The sequence below is a fragment of the Selaginella moellendorffii genome, unplaced genomic scaffold, assembly GCF_000143415.4.
Source record: "Selaginella moellendorffii unplaced genomic scaffold, v1.0 SELMOscaffold_15, whole genome shotgun sequence".
Lineage (NCBI taxonomy): Eukaryota > Viridiplantae > Streptophyta > Lycopodiopsida > Selaginellales > Selaginellaceae > Selaginella > Selaginella moellendorffii.
This window is the reverse complement of record NW_003314276.1, coordinates 1,360,953-1,380,445: the sequence shown is the minus strand read 5'-3', so window position 1 is coordinate 1,380,445 and position 19,493 is coordinate 1,360,953. Positions and strand designations below refer to the sequence as shown.

The following is a 19,493-nucleotide window of genomic DNA, read 5'->3' as shown; positions in this document are numbered from 1 at the left end:
CAAAAAGTTTATCAAGGTTTGATGATATTAGTGTGGGATCACAAGATACATAATGAGAGAGAAATGAAAACCATGACGCTTTAGAGAGGACCCTCAGGCTCATTGACGGCCTTGCAACCCTTCTGCAGCTTCACCGACGGCGTGAGGTACTGCCCGGCGATGATAAAGTCGGACATGATCTGGTAGAAGTGCTGCGTGTAGTGGATTCCATCGAAGGTGAAGTACCGGCTGGGATCGTTGCAAACCGTGTAAATCGCATTGGGCTCGTTCAGTGGAGCGCAGCCGCAAAGCCCATCACCATTGCAGTTGAACTTGCCACCGCCGCCGCAGCACGACTGGAGCGCGTTCGTGAATCCATACTGGTTCATGTTCTCCATGACGTACGTGTTCGCCGCGAACCAGTCGTAGTAGTATACATTGAGGCCCGTGTAGTTCTGCGCGAGCACGGTCGCCAGCCTCTGGATGTTGGAGTTGAAGTAGGAGATAAGCTGACCGATCTCCACAATGCAACCATCGTTGTCGTAGTGGCGGGGTACTGCTGGAAGGCCTGGAGATAGTTTGGTGAGCAATCCGCGCGGGGCATATTGAAGAGCAGGACATGGCGAGCGCCGTGGTTGTAGAGCGTGGCGATGCCGCTGGCGAGGCCCTGGATCACGGCCGGGATGGTGTGATTGATCACCGTGTCGGTTCCCAGCGGCAGCGCGAAGTTGATGTCGTCTCCTCCAATCTCGACGTAGAAGAGCGCATTCTCGTACCACGGCTCGCTCTGCTCGCGGCCATTGCGCGCAACCACGGTCTGCTGGTGGCGCACGAAATCGTCAACCTGGGCCGAGAAGAGGGCTCGAGAATGGCTGGTTCTCGACCTGGAGCACCGTGGCTCCCGCGTAGGCGAAGTTGAGGCTGACGAACTCGGTGCCATTGAACTCGAGGCTGGGGATGCCGATGTTGTCGAAACCGAGCTTCTGGACCAGGAAGTCGGGGATGATGAGGCCGTCGCAGTAGCGCCCGGTTGGCCTTCCATACGTGACGCCGTAGGGGTAGCTGCCCGAGAGAGTCTTGCCGCCACCTTCGATGTCGCGGTTGCCACCATCGCTGAGAGAATCTGCAAAGGTGAAGAGCGAGGTGGGGCAGAATGAGCCCGGGCTGCTCTGGTTTGCTGCAGGAGCGAACAAAGCAGCGAAGAGGAGCGTGGCGATGGCGAAGGTGGTGGAAGAAGACGCCATTGTGGAGAGATTTGGGAAATGAAAGTTTATATAGTGACGAGTATGGACTATTTTGTGTCCAAGCTATTCCAGATGTAGATGGGGAGCTCTATAAGTAATATTCTATTCTCTCCATTTGCCTATAGTGATTGTGTGAAAGTTTATAGAAGACCACCACCACATTCTTTATATTTTATATATCCATTTCAGAAAATCCTTAGAACATCATAGTGAAAAAAGTTACGGTATATCGCGAAAACACACATACATTGACACATTTTCTATAGAAACTTTGATTCATCATTTCATTGAGCGGAGGCTCCATCTATAAAAATTTTACTCACTAACTTTCAACTTAGGTTGAAAGTTAACCACTTCCGCTGGAAGTTCTGGATATTCTTGAGATACTTTACTATTTATTCATTTAGATTAATTTTATATTTATAATTTATAAACATGTTTATAGTTTATAAACTTTTTTAAACACTATCTAGTATATTCTAGTTTATTCAACCATTTGCTCATTTAATGTAGTTTTACACTTATCAACTTTGGTTTATATGAACTTAAATCCAGTGACTTTTTTTATGACACAAGCTACAAGTTTACAATCTCATTCTTATTCTCTGGTTGGAAAGAAAACCAACAAGAAGCCAGGCAGCCGCTGCTCAGCTCATCTTCTTCTTCGTCAACATAGCAAAGTTCTTAGAGAAAAATGGGTCTCTTCTTCTTGCCTTGGAGATTCTGGTGCTCGCTTCTTCCCTCTCTATCCTATCAACACAATCGTGTCCGAAATGAACTTATACTCGGGCACCTCGAGGTTGAGCGGCGCTGGCCCCTTCCGCACTCGCCCAGACACGTCGTAGTGCGATCCATGGCAGGGACAAAACCAGCCTCCGTAATCCCCCGCGTTTGGCAGCGGCACGCATCCCAGATGCGTGCACACCCCGATCACGATGAGCCACTCGGGATTCACCACTCTCTCCGCGTCCTGCTGAGGGTCGCGGAGTGAGTTCACGGGAACACTGTTGGCGGTGGCCACCTCGTCCGGGGTCCTGCGCCGGATGAACACCGGCTTGCCTCGCCACTTGACCGTGATCGTGGAGCCCTCGATGATGTTGCTGAGATCCACCTCCAGGCTCGAGAGCGCCATCACGTCGGCGCTGGCGGACATGGTCATGACGAGGCGCAGGATGAACACGCGGATGGCCGCCGCGTAGACGAACCGGGTGCCCGTGGCGACGAAGTAGATGTAGGCCGCTCGGTCGGGGTCGCCGGGCGGGTAGCGCTCCACCACGCTCTCGTCGTAGACAATGTTGGCGGTGGGGTTGCGCAGCGCCGTGAGGAAGGGCGATGAGTCCTCGCTTCCTCGCGTCAGCGCCTCGCTCCCTCGCGTGAGTGCGCAGCCTGGACGATGAAGAGATCGATCAGAAAATGGAAGCTTTTCCCCCCTTCTTGCGAGAATTTGCTTACCTCGTGTGGTGGAATAGCTCCAGGGAGTAGCGCAGCTGCCCCAGGAGGATTTCTCTTGCCTCTCCCAATCCCAGTTCGCCATCGCATTGCTCGCGCTCCACGCCGCGCCCCGAGAGAGACCGGAGGAGCAAGTGTGGAAGGACGACGCCGACCCCGCCGCCGCCGATGCAATGCGCGGAGCCAGCTTCCTCCCGAGATCCCGGATCAGCGACGAAGCCATGGCGCCGGAGGAGCCAAGAACCAATGCCCTAGCCAAGAGAGACCTAGCCCTAGAATAAGAACAGCATATCCCTGTCGCGTCAACATAAAGCGAAAAGATTCCCCGAATATTCTAAAAACTCTGTAGTCTAGTATTTTTACAGCCATTTTTCATCATTCATCTTGATCTTCGTCTCTGCGAACGTGAACCCAAGTTTGATCTGTTTGATCTTCATCGTTTCCTCTGCTACTGTTATCGTTGTGGCCTTTGATCAAATCGCCGAGAGAATGGTACGCTTAGAAGAGGAAGGGAAAAAAAAAAAAAATGTAATGAGGAGAAGAAAAAGTTTGCCTTTGATTCTTAGACTGTGTGGAGCTTTACCTGAGAGAGCGAGATTTTTCGTTGTGTGCACGATAGCTTGGACTTCTTTTCTCTCCTTTGTGGTCTTGACGAAAGTGTCCTGCAAAATCCAGGAGCTCATCAGAAATGTAGGAATCGATCAAACTCCTATGAGCTTACGAGATCTGAGCGTGTTCCCTCGACGATCCTGTCGAGCTGAGGTTTGTGTTTCACGAACAGAGGCTTTAGAAACACCTTGAAAACATGCCTTGCTCCCTACAAGCAAGGAAAGAAAAGCAAAGATCGGAGTGAGAAAGAGCGGAAAAAAATGGAACAGAATTACGTAGTTGTGTGGGAATTGTAGCCAAACAAGGAAAACAAGCTTTGCGTGGTAATAGAATGGACACCTGCGCGAGAGAAAACATACGAGGATTGGAGCAGAAAGAAAACAAAACTTACCAGGAGAGAAGGGAATCAGAGAAGATTTCCGCTACAGTGAAACATCCATACACTGCACACCACAAAACATGAAGAACAGGGAGAAAAACAAGAAGGAATTTCTACCAGTCCAATAGACAAGCCATTCCTCCTGTTCTGCTTGATTCTTCCTCTCAATGGCCTTGAATGTGGAATACACTGGAAAACCGATCCCAATTCCAACACTGGATGGAAATCCAAATCTTAAAATGCGAGAGAAGAGAAGAAGAAGAGAACCTTGCCGTGCGCACAACAATGTTTGTTCCAGCGGGCGATAGCAGCAATCGGAGGCCCAACTGCGCAGCGCCAAGAGTGTGGATCGATCGGGAAAACAAAGAGGGAAAATCTCACCTCACTGCCCAAGGCGCCCACGAACGCCATCGCTCTTCCTCCCCTCCTAGGGTTCAGGAATTAGGGTTTGCGGCAAATTTGATTAGCTAGAAAAGCGCCATACATTTTCTTCTTTTTCTGGATCGATCGGTCGATCTTAGCTCAGCCGAAGAGAAGCATCGAAGTGATGGCGATGAGATTGAAGAAGATGAGCGGCATGCGCAAGTATTGGACAGCGTGAATGAAGCCAATGATCTGCCCCTTGAGCGTCTGGCTGCCGTGCTGCGACATGTCGCCAAAACCCCACCCGTGCGGCGCCAGGAATCGCTCCTCGTTCAAGATCGCGATGCTATTGAGCATCAGCAGCACGGCCTCGAGCAAGATCCACATCCTCGCTGCCCAGAAACCCTAGCCGAGAATTAGGGTTCTTGAGGAGCTAAGGCGGGAGATATCACATTCAGGAAGAAAATGCGGCAGTGTCACTGATTCCCGGCGATGAAGGCATCGCTGTGGCTAGACGATTTGAGGTTTTGCGCAGCTCGATTGATTCTTCCTGGACGAAATGTGGGATCGCTAAGCAGCTAGGCGATGTGGTGCGATCGGCCAAGCGAAGTTTAGGGTTCTTCGGGATATCCGCATGGGGTTCCTCGCGATCACGAGGAAGAATGCGGCAGCGAGCATCCGGCTGGTGCGATTCCTGTCGATGGAGGCGGAATCGCTGCTGGTGAGGCGACGTCCCTGCGTCACTCTCCCATCGCCCTATTCTCTCAGCAGGGACATCAGCAGGAGCCGGCTGGAGAGTCCACTCAAGAAGATTTCGCTGGATTCCCACAGGAAAGACGTGCTCACCAGCGATTTCATGTGGGAGCCCGTGAACGAGGATCTCCAGTTCGTGGTGGAGATGACCAAGGCGATCAGGAAGGGGGAGCTTGGGTGGTGGACCGCCGAGGAGCTGCTAAGATCATCCGGAGTGAAGAGGCTGCGGCCATACCACGTCTGTGAGATCTTGAAGCAGCGCATCGGCGAGGAGGCCGCGCTCAAGCTCTTCCGGTGGGCGAAGACGCAGCCAAAGTACTACAACGACACTTACGTCTACAACATGATGATGAAGACTCTCGGGGATGCCAAGAACTTCCGGATGATGGAGGAGCTCCACGCCGACATGGCCAAGGCCAAGGTCGCGAAGAACGAGATCACGTACATGATCCTCTTCCAGTGCTACTTCGACGGTGGCGAGATCGAAAAGGCCTTGAAGTTCTTCGATGTGTTCGAGCACTCGGAGAAGCCGGCCATGAAGCACTACAAGTACGTGATGCACAAGCTCGTCAAGGCTGGGTGTTTCCAGGTGGTGCCTCTGATCTTCAAGAACATGATCTGGGCCGGGAACAAGCCGGATAGATTTGCGTACAACGTTGTCATCAACAGCCTCTGCAAGCTCGGCAAAGTTGACGAGGCGCTCAAGTACACCAGGGAGATGTCCGAGAAAGGCTATCCTCCGGATGTCTACACGTACAACTTCGTCATGGAAGGGATTGGAAACACCACGAACTTGGAAGCGTCGGCCAAGGTGTTTGAGGAGATGGTAGCGAACAAGTGCCAGCCCAACATTGTCACCTTCAACGTTCTTCTCGACACGTTTTGCAAAGCCGGGAAAACTGCTCAAGCCGCGGACTTGGTGAGGAAGATGGTGTCTTATGGCTGCTCGCCCGGGGAGAGGGCTTTCAGGATCCTGATGGATGCGTTTGGGAGGTCCGGGGAAGTGGATGCAGCGCATACCTTGGTCCGGGACTTGATGAAGATGAACTTCTATCCCAACTCGCTCACTCTCAACGTGATCATGACCAGACTAAACAAAGTCGGCAAGCCGGAAGTAGCGCTCGAGCTCTATTACGATCTCAAGGCCGCGGGGGGCTTTGTTCACGATCTCATCACTTACAACATCATCATCGACTTGCTGGGAAAAGTTGGGAAAGTCGATGAGGCCTGGAAAGCCTTTGAGGAGCTCAAGCTGGAGCAGCGCCTCGTGCCGGACCATTACACGTACAACACGATTGTGGTCAGGATGGCCAAGGTGGGGAGGCTCCAAGCTTGCTTTGAGCTGATCAAGGAAATGGAGGGCAGAAACGTTTCGCTGGACCGCAGCTCGTACTGCAATCTGGTGGAAGCTTTCGGCCGCGCTGGTCACATTGACCAGGCATGCTCGATGCTGAGGGAGATGAAAGCCAGTGGACATAGCCCTCAAATGAATACTTTGCAAACGCTTGTGAACCATGCTCGGAGGCTCAACAGGCTAGAGGTTGTACAGTTGCTGATGCCAGAGCTGGAGCAAGCAGAGATGCGGCAGTACCGGTTCTGTGCCAGCAGTTAACGGCCTTTCATGTAGAGTTTTTGCTTTGCATCGGCTCTGCTATAACTATTGTCGTCAGGAAGGACACACCGTCTCAACGAATGGATTTTCGCCAGTTCACCAAGACGAACATCTCTGTAAGACAATTTTCTAGTTTTTTCACAATAACGTGTTGTCTATAGCAGATTTATGAAATCCACGAGTTTGCGACCAGGACGGTACATTGAAATAAAGTTTTGTACCACGGCTCTGAGGATGCCCAACCAACAGGATTCAGGCATGTGTTTGATTGCCAGGTAGTAGGCTAACAAGCATTTTTTCAGGCAAACCAGCAACTTGAAGCCACGAATCACGAGCTTTCCCGGGTATTGTATGGTACTGAACCCATGGGAGTTTAACTTTCAGCCGTGCCTTCCAGCTTGATGGGAAGAAGGGATCTTCGCTGCTCTGCCATACGTGAACCGCATCACCGGCAAAAGGATTTTGGAGTGCCGCTGGATCGAACTCCCAGCTTCCAAATTGAATCATCAGATCTCTGTGAATGGATTCGTGTATTCCCTGCTGTATCGCAAGCTCGGAAACCTGGGAACCTCGAGTCCGTGAGTTGTTCTTTTAATATTACATACCTGACTAAGTTTCTCCATGTTTGATGAAGGGAGCCATTTTTGCCTTGTGTAATGGTAGAGGAACCGAGGAGCATAATGTGCTACCTGGAGAGTGTATCTATCGGCCGCCTCCAAAGCCTCGAGCCCTTGAGAAGTAGCAGCTAAGCCTGGCCACCAGAAGTTTGCAACAGGTGAAATCATCGCAAGTCCTGCTATCCTGTTGAAACACATTGCTAGTTGCATTTGCAGGCATTCTCAAGGCATCGTACCTGTTGGGAATGTACTGAATGCAACCCCAGCCGGCATATGCACCAACACCAATGGCTATCACGTAAAACTTCGGTCCAAGCTCAAGTGCATCTGCCAAGTGCTCCATGTCTTGAACCTCGGACGCAATAGAACGGTGCGGGAAGGGGTGGCTTTCGCCGTATCCAGCTCGATCGAAGCTCACCATATACACACCGAGCTCCTCCAATATTTCCTGCACAGGTTCGCTGCTTACTGCACTGTTAGCTGGCTTGAATATATCTTACCTCGTTGCAGGGGAAAAGATCCAAGCGAGTGCCTCCGTACTCGTGAACAACAACAACCTTGTGCTTTGCATCGTTCTTGGAGACACCTCTTTCAGCGTAAGCAACGGGTCGACCATCTGGAAAGCGGAGTCGAGAAGTGGTAACAGCGGGGCCATGCAGTGTCCCGCATATCTTTGCGGGAGGTGGAGATATATACGAAACTCCAAGAGCCACAGCAATAGACAGTGTTATAAAACTGATTTTGAGCACCGGATTTCCTGCACAGAAAGGTTTCGAGCTAAATACCGTTCTTTCAGAAACACTGACAGTTTACCGCTGGGCTTGGATTTTGCAGACTTGGAGTAGATGTGCTCGATTTGGCTGGAGAAACAGTCGACCGAGGCCATGAGCGCTTTGATCCCTCTCCTCGGGTCTGGAGCACTCCTGGGAAGACAGGTTACGGAAAAAGAAGAAAACCAGGCTGCTGTGGTGTCTGGTGGAGGAGTTATGATCAACAGCAGGGATCAGGGATCACACAACAGCTCAGCAGCTGGTAAATGATCTCATTGTATCTATAGCTAACTAGAGCTACTCATCTCATCCGCGATGGATTTTTCTCGCTCGCAGTGAAGCAAGAGAGAGAGGAGCGATAAAAAGTAGCGAAAGGGAAAGCAAAGGCGCCTGCCTACATTATTGTACTAGGGAGCAGTGGTGGAAGCTTATCTCACTAGCAACATAAACATCAGGTAAACATCAGGTGATGTGAAGTATTGCCTGTGCTAATTGGAGGGAGTTTTCCATTTTCCAGGGATAAACTGGCGTGGAGCCCGTTCATCGATGCACACGAACGGATCCATTCGGATTGGCTGCAGCCACTGCGAGCGGACACATCAAAACGGATCGCGACTCACCCGGTGAGATTCGCGTCTCGAAGTTTTTTTTCTTTTGCTTTGTCCGTGTTCTTGCGAGATCTTTTGCCTTCTCTGCGTCCTGGGTGATTGAGACTCTCTCCTTGTTCTTTGTTAGTAGTAATCCTCCTCGCCTTCTCGAGACTGGAAAGGCTTCTTTCGTGTTTTTCGAATCGCTGCTCGTTCTGATAGGTACTGTTCTTCTGTCTGTACAGATTATTTTCTTCCAGCTTTGCAGCGCTTGATCGACTAGGTGATGTGGTAACGTTTTCGAGGCTTTGGATTTCTTTGATTTTCTGAGTTCCTCGACTTCGAGGCTAATCTTCTCTTGTTTAGCGTTTAGGACGATTTTATTTCTTCGAGCTCGGGCTTTTAAAAGTGATAAGTGTGCTTGTTTCGCGGGATTTAATGTCAAAGACAAAGACATTTTTGGGATAAGATGATGCCCGGCCCCTGACTGGCTGCCCGTGGCTGCCCGACCTGCCCGACCTGCCCGACCTGCCCGCGGGCTAGAGAGAGGGTGTGTGCCCCTTTCTTTGTGCTTCAATCGACTAGGCAAAAATGGCGAGCAGTGCTCTTGGACGCTGGCGGGGGAGGAGGAATCCCTGGCGGCACCAGCAGCGGCGGGCGCGGCGGCGAGCGCATCGTGTTCCTCATCTCGGCGCGATCGATCTAAGCTCCGGAATGCTGCGATTCACGTCATGTGAGTGTCCCTCGCGCCTTCATTCTCGAAATTTCGGCCCTGGCGAGCTCCGGGAGCTCGAATTTGCGGCGCTCCACTGCCGCGATCTCTAGACTCTGTTTTTCCCACGCTCTAGGGTTTTGATGTTGTGCTGATGAGCGGGAGTGTTCGCGCAGGATCGGCTGCCTGGATGGCATCCAATACCTCGCAGCTCTTCCCCAGTCACGCTGGCGGGCGTGAATTTGGAGCCTTCTCGGACTCCGGATGGTGTAGCAATGAATTCCACACGGGCAAGGTGGATTTTGATGCGCCAGTTGGATCGTCGATGTTCTCGGCCACTTCACAGTTAAATCGCCTTCTTAGTGCTCCTTGCTCGCTGCCAAACTTAGTTCTTGAAAGACGTGAGTTCTCTCTTTCCTCGAGTTCCTTTTTTCTGATATTTGCGATTGTCTAGAGCCGCTTGCTTCCGAGGATGTGGAGGGTGACGACATCTTTGGTTCTATGCAAGAGCTCGAGTCGCATGCCTTGGGGACTCTCCTTCCGGATGCCGAAGAGGACCTTTTAGCCGATTCTGGATACAATCTGGGCTCTCTTCACGATGATGAGTTCGATTTTTTCAACAGTGGTGGTGGAATGGAGCTGGAGGGTGACATCGCAAGCACAAACGGGAACTTTACCGGGAATGTTTTGGCAGGAGAACACCCGTATGGAGAACATCCCTCTAGAACGCTTTTTGTTCGCAACATCAACAGTAACGTTGAAGATGCGGAGCTTCGAGCACTTTTTGAGGTGAGGCTGCATTTGTTTTCGGTTTTCTTGAGCGCGCGTGACACACGTTTTGTTTTTTACCTTCTCTTCTTTTAAGCAATACGGTGATATTCGCACGCTGTATACCGCTTGTAAACACCGCGGATTTGTGATGATATCTTATTACGACATCCGGGCTGCCCGGAGTGCCATGCGTGGTCTCCAGAACAAACCTCTACGGCGAAGAAAGCTGGACATCCACTTTTCAATACCGAAGGTACTCAGAATTTCTGAGTTGCTTCTTACGCTAATGCTCGCTTCGTCAGGATAACCCGTCCGATAAAGATGTCAACCAGGGGACGCTAGTTGTATTTAATCTGGACACGTCAGTCACAAACGACGACCTGAGACAAATTTTTGGTGTCTATGGAGAAATTAAAGAGGTATGCTGTCTTTTTGTCTTTTCGGTGACAATGTTTACGTATGCAACTCTCTTTTGTAATTCAGATACGCGAGACACCACACAAGAAGCATCATAAATTTATTGAGTTTTACGATGTCAGGGCAGCTGAAGCGGCGCTAAGAGCGCTGAACAGAAGCGATATTGCGGGGAAACGTATCAAACTGGAACCCAGTCGCCCTGGTGGTGCTCGTAGGAGGTACGTGTCTGTGTGGAAGCCAGGAAACAGAGTTTTGAAGCGATTGTTTCAGCTTAATGCAACAGCTCACCCACGAGCTGGAGCAGGAAGAGTTTCGGTGCCAGCAGATGCAGACACCTTTGGACTCGTCACCTTCAGGTATGCTTCCTGAAGTTGCATAGATGCTTACGTGTTTCAAGTGTAATACCTTGCGGCAGGGCAATCGCCACACTGGGGAAGCAGCACGCTTCGAATGAATGATCCAGGAATAAGAGCTGTGCACTCTTCATTCGGCTCCTTTGCTAGCCAGCATCCAAACGGTGTTGGTAGCGTTCCTGCCCGGGTCTCTTCTCCATTACATGTTAACATTCCTGATTCTCTCGGTCGGTCCTCTGGTCACTTCATGCGTCAGCAATTTTCATCTTTACAGATCTCTGACCAGGACCCCACCAGTTTTGGTGTGTATGACCAGAGAAGACCCTCTAGCTTACGAGAAGTGTCGGCATCGCTCGACCACTCACCCAGAGGTACGAAGATGTTATCTTTCTCGTTACGGTGTGACTGACATCTCGACTGTGCAGTTCTTACGGGTACGAGAATCACAGAGCAGTCACTCTGGAGTAATTCCAGTCCGTTCCATTCTCAACTACAAAGTTTTGTGGGAGACAGGCATTTGGACTCCACCCGGGCGAGTATGGAACTTTCCGCAGCCTTTGCGGATCGAAAGCTAGTCGACGGTCACAATGGCTTCTTCACTGACTTGCCGGGCATGTCATGGTCAGGACCGGTTGGGGGCCTGAATATGAAAGGATCCAATCAGGCTTTCAGTGGCCTTGTGGATTCTTCACGGTTGGGACCGCTATATAGAACTGGTCCATTTGTCAATGGTGCTGGGTCACTGGATAATTTTAGCGAACGTTGCAAGAGCCGGAGGGGTGAAATTTCTGCGGGGCTTGCGGAGAACAAGAAGTATCAGCTGGACTTGGAACGCATCCTCCTCGGGAATGACTTGCGGACGACGCTGATGATAAAAAACATACCAAACAAGTAAGCATTCCAGTCTTGCGGTCATATTTACGTTTTTCGGCTTTTAGGTACACATCAAAGCTGCTTCTGTCGACAATTGACGAGCACCACCGTGGTACCTACGATTTCATCTATTTACCAATTGACTTTAAGGTGATTTTAGGCGAGCAAAAGTGTTTCCCTGGTATTGATCGGCTTTTGCCTGTGCAGAACAAATGCAACGTTGGCTATGCATTCATCAACATGACCGAGCCAGCTCACATCGTCCCCTTTTACAAGGTTCGATCAATTCTCTCGCTCCTCTGGTTGTAATCCTTGTTGGTGGCTCTGTGACTTTCAGAGTTTTAACGGCAAGAAGTGGGAGAAGTTCAACAGCGAAAAGGTTGCTTCTCTCGCCTACGCACGGATCCAGGGCAAGGCCGCGCTGGTCGCACACTTCCAAAACTCGAGCCTCATGAACGAGGACAAAAGGTGTCGTCCAATACTCTTCCCTTCGGAAAACAATCCGGTAAGTAGTGCTTAGGAGATAGCTCTTCATCGATCTAAGATTTGCTTGTTGCAGCAACACTTTTGTGCTGCTCGGCCCGAGCCGGCTGGAAACTGCCAGTTCGAAATCTCTTCGCTGTGATCGAGATGGAGAGAGGTGCGAGCTTTTGTACGAGTTCCTTCTTTTTTTCTAGCTGCGGCAAGAGAGCTGTGGGAAGTCCGTAAGGATCTTTCTAGCAGGCGGTGTATTTTGTTTGGATTGATCGATGGTTTCTTCGTTCCGATGAAAAGAAGAAGAAGAAGCATCGATTTTTGTACAGAGAGAGGCCATCAAACTATGGTTTTGAGAGTTATATTAGAGCTTGGCTAACATAACAAGTTCCAAGCTTGAAAGTTTCAGCTAGTTAAGGCCAAAGGGATAAAAAGAGATTTTTAACGATGGAGATTTCCTTTCCTCGCCAAAGAGATTCAGGGCTTTAGCGCGAGCGGGGAGTGGGCGATTGTGGAGAGCGCCTTGCCCGGTAAGAATCCAGCGCGCCCGCGCCTGGCATTGGATTGCTTGCGAGGTTTCGCTGCGGTTGATTCCTTTCGGGAGCCATAAGCTCCATCCAATGTGGATTGCCTGTGTTCCTTCCCACGGCCCTAATTCGTGCTCCAGTGCCGTGAGTTTTAATCCGCGCTTACAGATTCCTCGCGAGAAGTGGATTGTGAATCCAAACGAAAGGATTCTCCGGGAATTCTATTGTTTTTTCCACTCGCTCGCCGCGTAGCTTGAAGATGACAGCACTTAACGTTGGAGTAAGTTTCTAGAGAGCAGCGCTCTTGGTGTTCGTGTTAAACAAATCGCGACTTACGTTTTTAATAACTTTCCTTTCATTGCAGGGTCTTCACGTAGCTTGTGTTTCTCACCCAAGCTTTGTACGCTCGGTGAAAGAAAAATCCCTCTGTACGTGTAGCTACGTCGAGAACACGAATCTACAATCGTCCTGGACGCACAGTTTTTCAAAGATTGTGTTAAGGTAGCGAAGTTTTCAATATTTTTTTCTTTCTTTCTTTGCAAGTATGTGAAGTCTCTCCTATGTTGCTTTCTTTTTTTCTAGATCCTCACAACTTGATCCACACGGATATCTTATGCTGTTTCCAAAAGCAACGAACAGGAAACAAACTTTTCGTGCTGTGTCATTCCAAGACGTTGCCGAGAACGAGTCCGACGGCAACGACTCACCGACATCATCCTCCTCGACGCCTACGCTCGACTGGCAACAAAGAGAAAGATTGTGGCAGCAGTTACAAGGCTCGCTGCAGCACTGGAGGCAAAACTTAAAAGATCGCGGATCTCTCCAGGTCGCGAGGGAGCTCCTGGCAATCACGGAAGTTAGAAGAAAGAGCGCCGACGCGAAACAGGTGTTGAAGCAAAAGCTGCAGACGCTAAAACCTCCTCAACCGTCGACACTTTGGTGGAGCATCCATCCCGCGATAAAATGGCCGGTGATCGTATTGTAAGTAGAAAAATTCTATGTTCTATATGCTAAAGTTTTTCGTCTTTCTTTCCAGTGGCATTTTCTACGCGGCTGTGACTGTCCGGTTTGGAAAAGCAGTCTCGGATGATCTGTGGCGAGTATGGACGCTGGGCCCTCTGGCCATGAGCTTTTATATCCAGGCAGGGATTTACGCTGGAAGCTTGTACCAAAAGTATGGAGCAGCGAGGGTCCAGGCACTGAATCAGCGAGGACTCCAACTCTTGTCCGACGTGAGAACGGGAAAGCTCCAACAGGAGTTGAGAACAGGCATCTCCAACGCCAAGAAGTTTGCGTCGAGCTCCAGAGTTTGGGCGATCCGGTACGTGAAAACTCAAGCTCTTCGCGATCTCAGGGAAGCGTTGGCTCGCTTGGCGCTGTGGTTGTATACCAAGTACGAGGACGCCATCGACTGGCTGTGGCCATCGTGGCGGGTCTTCGCGAGGCTCTTGCGGAACCTCCTTTGAGAAGATGAAAGCTTTCATCGTCCATCGCTACGCTACTTTTCGGTTTTTCCAGGCAGATATCAATTTTTTGGGCCGCGAAAGGAATGCCTTCTCGATGTCTGCTGCTTGGCTGCTACACTAAAATTTTTCTCTTATGGAATTATACTCCGTTGTAACGTTTTATAACTTTCGCTCAAAGGTTCTCATCTCGAAACCAAGGAATTGGGTGGAATCTTTGGCCGTACTACAGAGCATATGCCCCAACTTTTGTGTGACCAAATGATTGATTGGAGGAGAAAAAGGTTGCGCCAGCAGCCGCGGCAGTGCACATCATTAAGCCTACCAATCCACGAAAAAACTATTGGCCGGGATAAAAAAAATTCAAATAAAGGAGGAGAATTCGAACCCGTGACGTGTGTATGGATTGGATTCCCTCGCTTTTTCTTTGCCCTGGGAAGAAGGAAGCTTCGAAATTTGAATGCTTCGAAAAAGTGGCGCCAGTTGTACGTATTTTTCACCCTGCCAGCTTTATTTTCGAAAAATGGATTTAACTTAAACATTCTTTGATTTAATATAGTTTTTGATCACTGCCAATTTAAGTGTTTCTTGCAAGCGTGACACACATGGACAGCCAATTTTCATTGAATTAGAAGATCTCATTCCGCAATCTATGGTTGGCGGGGTCACATTTTGCCAAAGTTGGTGCCTGGATCTCCAAGTGAATTCCTTGACTATATGTACAAAAAACCATTGGGTCATTCATTTCTCCAGGGACCACTTGCATCGTTTTTCCTGTGCGAGCGATCTACGCAGACAATCACACTCAGCGTGAAAGAGCCACAGGCCACGTCCTCTCCATGCCCTAATATCTTTTGTTCCGGGGCGGGAGATAGAAACAAAGCAAAGGTGGTGTTAGCTAACCCTACCATCTCCTCTCGATCAATCAAAGAAAAAGAAATTAGAATCCGTAGAGATAAGATTGAGCCAATAGGACAACACGCAAGGGCCCCATTGGGCCACATGGCCATTGGGACCAACGCGAGTAACGACAAACGAGCTTCTGGCCCGCCAAATCCTGCCCGTCCATCTCAGGCCACAACGGCGGCGATCGTGCCGCGTCAGGTCAACGGAAATGCTGCCGGGAAGCTGCTCGTGAAAACTTATCTTGCGCCGGCCGGCAAGGGCGAAACGGGCAGGCCTGCCCGCGCTGCCCGTGTCTGCCCGCGGGCTAGAGAGAGGGTGTGTATGCGTGTTGGTGCGTTCTTTCCCTTTTCTTTCTTTGTTTTTGCGTGGTTTTTGTACGAAGAGGGAAAGAGAGAGCGCGAGGGAGAGAAGAGAGAGAAAGAGAAGAGAGAGCTATGGAGCATCGATCGATCGCGGCAGTGGAGGACGCATCGAACAGGCGCCGCTTCGAGCTCTGGATTGTGCCGATCTGCATCATGTAAGCTACGCATGGGATTCCTCTGGCTTGGTGATCCCGCTGCTGTGAGCTCCAGGAGCTCCAAATCATGGATTCCCGCCCCAAGATCAAGTTCCCGCTGGATATTTCGCTTGGATCTACTCGATTCCCTCTCTTCCCCTGCTTTAGGCTCCTCGTCATGATCGCGCTCCCTCATTCACACGCTCCTCCTTGTCGTCTCCCCGGAGCTCTTCTCTCGCGCTCAATTGATCGCGCGCTTTCGTGCTAGGGCGAGCGTAGTCCCTCTCGCGGCGTAATTTCACTCCCTCGCCAGGTTTGCCCGCCATGGCGTGGATTCTTGGTGCCTGACGCTGTGAGAAAAATCTGTGAATGCAGGAGCTTTCTGCGATGGAGATGGAAACTCGCAGCGTCGGCCAGCTCTTCCCCGCTGGCGCTCGAAAATTCGAGGCCTTCTCCCAGCACGGGTGGTCGCTTGCCGAGCCGGACTGGGCGAATGGGCTTCACAATCTAGCTAGAAATCACGACGGTGTCGCCAACAACGCCAATGGTTGGTTAGAAAATGGGAGAGGAAGAAACCCATTCCCCCCGGTTTCTCCGATAAATGGGCTCGCCCACTCTCTACCAAATACGCTCCAGCAAAGACGTAAGTTACTACTACTAAAATCATCTTTTTCTCTTACTCTGATCTTCTCTCTGTTTTTTTTTTTTTTTTGCTATGCATGCAGTCAAACTGTCGGAACCGACGGTAGTCTCTGATCCGGATGCCGAGACTGAAACTGACGAGCTTTTCGGATCGATGCAAGAGCTCGAGTCACACGCTTTAGGCAGACTTCTTCCTGATGCGGAGGAGGATCTTTTAGCCGAGGTGGGCTATGCTTACGAGCGGAACAGTAACGAGGATGACTACGACATTTTCAACAGCGGGGGTGGCCTGGAGCTGGAGGGTGATCCTTACTTGAACAACTATCAGATTGGTGGCAACACAGCCGCAGTGTTGGCCGGGGAGCACCCCTACGGCGAGCATCCTTCGCGAACGCTTTTTGTGAGGAACATAAACAGTAACGTTGAAGATGTGGAGCTGCGAGCACTTTTTGAGGTAACGAAATCTTGTTTTACCTTTTCTTTGCTCATTTTGTGTCCTCTCCCTTTTCACCAGCAATATGGTGCCATTCGCACTTTGTATACCGCCTGTAAGCATCGGGGATTCGTGATGATTTCCTACTACGACATTCGAGCAGCCCGTACTGCAATGCGCGCCCTCCAGAACAAACCGCTCAGGCGTCGAAAGTTAGATATTCACTTTTCCATTCCGAAGGTATTGTGTAGCAATATACGGCATGGAACTAACACGGTCTCTTGCAGGATAACCCCTCAGATAAAGATGTTAACCAGGGCACTTTAGTGGTATTTAATCTCGACGCCTCAGTGACCAACGACGACCTTCGGCATATTTTTGGTGTTTATGGTGAGATCAAAGAGGTGAGTACAAGCTCTTGTACTAGACAGGCTTCTCACATGTGGATGATACTACGTCAGATACGTGAGACCCCACACAAGAAGCACCACAAGTTTATAGAGTTTTACGATGTCAGGGCAGCTGAAGCTGCCTTGAGAGCCTTGAACAGAAGCGACATCGCAGGAAAGCGTATAAAGCTGGAACCCAGTCGTCCCGGTGGTGCTCGAAGAAGGTAATGTGCTCGACTACTGCAAGCATTGGAATCGATTTTTGAGATTTATTTTTCAGCCTAATGCAACAGCTCACTCAAGAGCTGGAGCAGGAAGAGTTTCGGTGTCAGCAACTTCAGGCATCATTGGGTGCTTCGCCTGCAGGTTTGTTTTATGCACGACGTTCTATTTATTTTATCTAACTGATTGCACTCCAGGGCATTCACCGCAGTGGAGTACTCCTATGAATAAGTTGAACGAGCGAGGCACTTTTGGTTCCTTGGGTATCAAGCCTCTAAACGTAAATGCTGGTTCGTTACCTGCACGTGTGTCCTCTCCGCTACGAAACGGCATGTCCGCAAATCCTGATTCTTTCATACAACCGGAGCGGTCTGTTGGCCTTCGAATCCGTCAGCAATTTCCATCGTTACAGATTCCTGACCTCGACAGTCCAACACGGGTTCCACCCGGCTTTGGAAATTATGACGAGCTAGATGCTGGTACCCTTCAGAGGGCAGTCTCGAGCTTGTGTGACGTGCCGTCTCTCGAGCAATCATCCAGAGGTAAGTTTTCAGCAATCAAACAGTCATCGTGGACTGATCATGCCATTTTTATTTCTCTCCAGCTTTTGGAGTTTCTGCTTCGAGAAGCGGGGACTTGCCATGGAACAGTTCGGGCTCGCTATACTCCGCGAATTCCATGTACCATGCGGACGGGCATAGCCGAGCTGCAGATTATTCAGCAACATTTACCGAGCAGAGTCTGATGGATGGCCAGAATAGGTACTACTCTGACTTGGCCGAGAGATCAGCCTTAGGATGGCCAGGATCTCTCGGCGGCCTGAGAATGAATGGTTCTAAGGGGGCTGGCCTCACTCACGGCGGTTTGAACCTGGCTGCTATTGCTACATCGAAAGGATTGGTGGATTCTCCCAGGTTGGGTGTTATGTCACCACAACTTAGGCCCCGTTCCTTTCCAAATGGTGCGACTTTGGAGACTTTTAGCGACCGTTGTAGAAGCCGAAGAACCGACAGCACTTTGACTCTGGCAGAGAACAAGAAGTATCAGCTTGACTTGGAGCGTATTCTTCGCGGGGAAGACTTACGGACAACACTGATGATAAAAAACATACCAAACAAGTAAGTTCTCTTTCATTTTTACGAGTTTGAACTTTTCTGATCTGCTACTGAGTGTCTAGGTACACGTCGAAGATGCTGTTGTCAACAATTGACGAACATCATCGCGGTACCTATGATTTCATCTACTTACCTATTGATTTTAAGGTAATCGTATAACGAGAAATCCTTACATTCTTGCTGATTGTTGGTTCTCCTTTCAGAATAAGTGTAACGTGGGGTATGCTTTCATCAACATGATTGCACCTGTGCATATCGTCCCTTTCTTCAAGGTTTGACACCGTTGTTTTCTTCGTGCGCATTCTCATTCTCGATCTTACAGACCTTCAATGGAAAGAAGTGGGAGAAGTTCAACAGCGAGAAGGTTGCTTCTCTGGCTTACGCTCGAATACAAGGCAAGGTTGCCCTCGTCGCACATTTCCAAAACTCAAGCCTCATGAACGAAGACAAGAGATGCCGCCCAATTCTGTTTCGTTCGGAAGGTCCCAACCTGGGCGATCCTGTAAGCAATACTGCGCAGACTTTTATACACTCTTCTAACTTTTCTTGTTTGGATCTTGGCAGGAGCCATTCCCCGTTGGGTCTAACGTCAGAACTCGTCCGGGAAAAGAACGAAATGGCCTCTGCCATTTTGAAACCTCTAGCAGCAGCAGCTGCTCCAGCAAAGACGACGAGAATGACAACGGTGGCCAGAGTTCTTCGGACGTTGAGAAGGATTGAAATCAACACGACGAGGCAGGCAAGCGGGAAGCTGAGGTGGGAGGGAGTGTTTTTTTGGTGCAAGGTGTACATTTTTCTCGGGAGTATTTCGGTTTTGGAATAATTTTGGTGGTGCAGCGGCAGAAAGACAAGACACGACTGGTGCTGTATTATAGATCACATGACAGACAAATTGCTAACAGGCAGAGTGTATCGGCTGGATGGTTTTTTGCCAGTGCTTTCCTTTGACGTTGGGAAGGTTTTTTTTTCATACCAACGAAGGCAGCTCAATGAAGAAAGCGGTGGGTAACTTGTATAAATCAAACAGAACCATAGTGGGATAAAAAAGAAATCTGATTTTTGTAAGTTTTGTTTTCACAGTTAAAAGTGTATAATCTAAAATAACATCAATAACATTCTACTTTACATAAAATAAATTATAGAACTGCGAGATTAACTTTTTTGCCTTTAGGATATAAAATAGAATTCAATCTACATTCTTATTTTATTTATGATAAATTATTTATTTCTAATACCAATGACTACATTATAATGAAGATTATTCTTGATTTCGGATTAAGATTTTTATATCAAAAAATTCTTCAACAACTTTCAGTATGTATGTCGAGTATTTAAATT

At 49.5% G+C, this 19,493-nt stretch overlaps 7 protein-coding genes and 1 long non-coding RNA gene across 10 annotated transcripts; 5 read left to right on the top strand and 3 right to left on the bottom strand.

Annotated features, from left to right (window-relative positions):
* Window positions 1–1,804: 1,804 nt before the first annotated feature.
* LOC9632995 (cytochrome b-c1 complex subunit Rieske-4, mitochondrial) lies at window positions 1,805–2,963 on the bottom strand. Its single transcript, XM_024675765.1, has 2 exons — window positions 2,676–2,963; window positions 1,805–2,609 (listed from the first exon to the last, which is right to left on the bottom strand). The coding sequence occupies exons 1-2, from the start codon at window positions 2,893–2,895 to the stop codon at window positions 1,969–1,971; spliced, it is 861 nt and encodes a 286-aa protein (XP_024531533.1). The 5' UTR covers window positions 2,896–2,963; the 3' UTR covers window positions 1,805–1,968.
* On the bottom strand, window positions 2,964–4,127 carry LOC9632994 (HVA22-like protein k). Its single transcript, XM_002970676.2, has 8 exons — window positions 4,042–4,127; window positions 3,928–3,986; window positions 3,778–3,875; window positions 3,673–3,724; window positions 3,557–3,620; window positions 3,394–3,489; window positions 3,256–3,334; window positions 2,964–3,169 (listed from the first exon to the last, which is right to left on the bottom strand). The coding sequence occupies exons 1-8, from the start codon at window positions 4,069–4,071 to the stop codon at window positions 3,048–3,050; spliced, it is 600 nt and encodes a 199-aa protein (XP_002970722.1). The 5' UTR covers window positions 4,072–4,127; the 3' UTR covers window positions 2,964–3,047.
* A 501-nt stretch (window positions 4,128–4,628) lies between these two features.
* On the top strand, window positions 4,629–6,650 carry LOC9632993 (pentatricopeptide repeat-containing protein At3g04760, chloroplastic). Of its 2 annotated transcripts, XM_024675762.1 has the most exons (3): window positions 4,629–6,399; window positions 6,447–6,504; window positions 6,553–6,650. In XM_024675762.1, the coding sequence occupies exon 1, from the start codon at window positions 4,658–4,660 to the stop codon at window positions 6,386–6,388; it is 1,731 nt and encodes a 576-aa protein (XP_024531530.1). In that variant the 5' UTR covers window positions 4,629–4,657; the 3' UTR covers window positions 6,389–6,399; window positions 6,447–6,504; window positions 6,553–6,650. The 2 variants fall into 2 exon arrangements, with proteins under 2 accessions (XP_024531530.1, XP_024531529.1); XM_024675761.1 differs by having other exon boundaries at window positions 4,629–6,504.
* Window positions 6,506–8,166, bottom strand: LOC9633508. Its single transcript, XM_024675763.1, has 5 exons — window positions 7,819–8,166; window positions 7,506–7,762; window positions 7,242–7,453; window positions 6,994–7,189; window positions 6,506–6,949 (listed from the first exon to the last, which is right to left on the bottom strand). Exons 1-5 carry the CDS (start codon window positions 7,889–7,891, stop codon window positions 6,641–6,643), a joined length of 1,047 nt encoding a protein of 348 aa, XP_024531531.1. The 5' UTR covers window positions 7,892–8,166; the 3' UTR covers window positions 6,506–6,640.
* On the top strand, window positions 8,150–8,827 carry LOC112346544. The gene is made up of 3 exons (XR_002992475.1): window positions 8,150–8,230; window positions 8,293–8,398; window positions 8,608–8,827. It is a non-coding gene; the product is annotated as an uncharacterized LOC112346544 (long non-coding RNA).
* A 101-nt stretch (window positions 8,828–8,928) lies between these two features.
* LOC9633507 (protein MEI2-like 2) lies at window positions 8,929–12,324 on the top strand. Of its 2 annotated transcripts, XM_024675759.1 has the most exons (13): window positions 8,929–9,095; window positions 9,251–9,475; window positions 9,529–9,863; window positions 9,940–10,098; window positions 10,148–10,264; window positions 10,329–10,480; window positions 10,533–10,618; window positions 10,678–10,986; window positions 11,041–11,506; window positions 11,554–11,638; window positions 11,696–11,764; window positions 11,826–11,993; window positions 12,048–12,324. In XM_024675759.1, exons 2-13 carry the CDS (start codon window positions 9,265–9,267, stop codon window positions 12,111–12,113), a joined length of 2,223 nt encoding a protein of 740 aa, XP_024531527.1. In that variant the 5' UTR covers window positions 8,929–9,095; window positions 9,251–9,264; the 3' UTR covers window positions 12,114–12,324. The 2 variants fall into 2 exon arrangements, with proteins under 2 accessions (XP_024531527.1, XP_024531526.1); XM_024675758.1 differs by having other exon boundaries at window positions 11,554–11,764.
* A 96-nt stretch (window positions 12,325–12,420) lies between these two features.
* LOC112346543 lies at window positions 12,421–14,132 on the top strand. The gene is made up of 5 exons (XM_024675764.1): window positions 12,421–12,492; window positions 12,658–12,769; window positions 12,854–12,990; window positions 13,072–13,470; window positions 13,526–14,132. Exons 2-5 carry the CDS (start codon window positions 12,749–12,751, stop codon window positions 13,953–13,955), a joined length of 987 nt encoding a protein of 328 aa, XP_024531532.1. The 5' UTR covers window positions 12,421–12,492; window positions 12,658–12,748; the 3' UTR covers window positions 13,956–14,132.
* A 1,092-nt stretch (window positions 14,133–15,224) lies between these two features.
* Window positions 15,225–19,287, top strand: LOC9633506 (protein MEI2-like 5). Its single transcript, XM_024675503.1, has 13 exons — window positions 15,225–15,667; window positions 15,730–15,997; window positions 16,080–16,450; window positions 16,511–16,669; window positions 16,717–16,833; window positions 16,891–17,042; window positions 17,099–17,184; window positions 17,238–17,582; window positions 17,645–18,158; window positions 18,218–18,302; window positions 18,359–18,427; window positions 18,478–18,657; window positions 18,720–19,287. Exons 2-13 carry the CDS (start codon window positions 15,742–15,744, stop codon window positions 18,873–18,875), a joined length of 2,490 nt encoding a protein of 829 aa, XP_024531271.1. The 5' UTR covers window positions 15,225–15,667; window positions 15,730–15,741; the 3' UTR covers window positions 18,876–19,287.
* Window positions 19,288–19,493: the final 206 nt, after the last annotated feature.

Bases quoted from the DNA above. Each gene is read 5' to 3' on its own strand.
- LOC9632995 (XM_024675765.1), bottom strand. From the start codon at position 2,895: ATGGCTTCGTCGCTGATCCGGGATCTCGGGAGGAAGCTGGCTCCGCGC. The intron at 2,610-2,675 runs GTAAGCAAATTC...TTCATCGTCCAG, and splicing joins GAGCTATTCCACCACACGAG to GCTGCGCACTCACGCGAGGG.
- LOC9632994 (XM_002970676.2), bottom strand. From the start codon at position 4,071: ATGGCGTTCGTGGGCGCCTTGGGCAGTGAG. The intron at 3,335-3,393 runs GTAAGCTCATAG...TGGATTTTGCAG, and splicing joins AGGGAACACGCTCAGATCTC to GACACTTTCGTCAAGACCAC. The intron at 3,170-3,255 runs GTAAAGCTCCAC...TCCTCTTCTAAG, and splicing joins GAAAAATCTCGCTCTCTCAG to CGTACCATTCTCTCGGCGAT.
- LOC9632993 (XM_024675762.1), top strand. From the start codon at position 4,658: ATGGGGTTCCTCGCGATCACGAGGAAGAATGCGGCAGCGAGCATCCGG.
- LOC9633508 (XM_024675763.1), bottom strand. From the start codon at position 7,891: ATGGCCTCGGTCGACTGTTTCTCCAGCCAAATCGAGCACATCTACTCC. The intron at 7,454-7,505 runs GTAAGATATATT...GAACCTGTGCAG, and splicing joins ATCTTTTCCCCTGCAACGAG to GAAATATTGGAGGAGCTCGG. The intron at 6,950-6,993 runs GTATGTAATATT...CGAGGTTCCCAG, and splicing joins ACATGGAGAAACTTAGTCAG to GTTTCCGAGCTTGCGATACA.
- LOC9633507 (XM_024675758.1), top strand. From the start codon at position 9,265: ATGGCATCCAATACCTCGCAGCTCTTCCCCAGTCACGCTGGCGGGCGT. The intron at 10,265-10,328 runs GTATGCTGTCTT...TTTGTAATTCAG, and splicing joins TCTATGGAGAAATTAAAGAG to ATACGCGAGACACCACACAA. The intron at 11,994-12,047 runs GTAAGTAGTGCT...TGCTTGTTGCAG, and splicing joins TCCCTTCGGAAAACAATCCG to CAACACTTTTGTGCTGCTCG.
- LOC112346543 (XM_024675764.1), top strand. From the start codon at position 12,749: ATGACAGCACTTAACGTTGGA. The intron at 12,770-12,853 runs GTAAGTTTCTAG...CTTTCATTGCAG, and splicing joins TGACAGCACTTAACGTTGGA to GGTCTTCACGTAGCTTGTGT. The intron at 13,471-13,525 runs GTAAGTAGAAAA...CTTTCTTTCCAG, and splicing joins AAATGGCCGGTGATCGTATT to TGGCATTTTCTACGCGGCTG.
- LOC9633506 (XM_024675503.1), top strand. From the start codon at position 15,742: ATGGAGATGGAAACTCGCAGCGTCGGCCAGCTCTTCCCCGCTGGCGCT. The intron at 17,185-17,237 runs GTTTGTTTTATG...ATTGCACTCCAG, and splicing joins ATTGGGTGCTTCGCCTGCAG to GGCATTCACCGCAGTGGAGT. The intron at 17,583-17,644 runs GTAAGTTTTCAG...ATTTCTCTCCAG, and splicing joins TCTCGAGCAATCATCCAGAG to CTTTTGGAGTTTCTGCTTCG.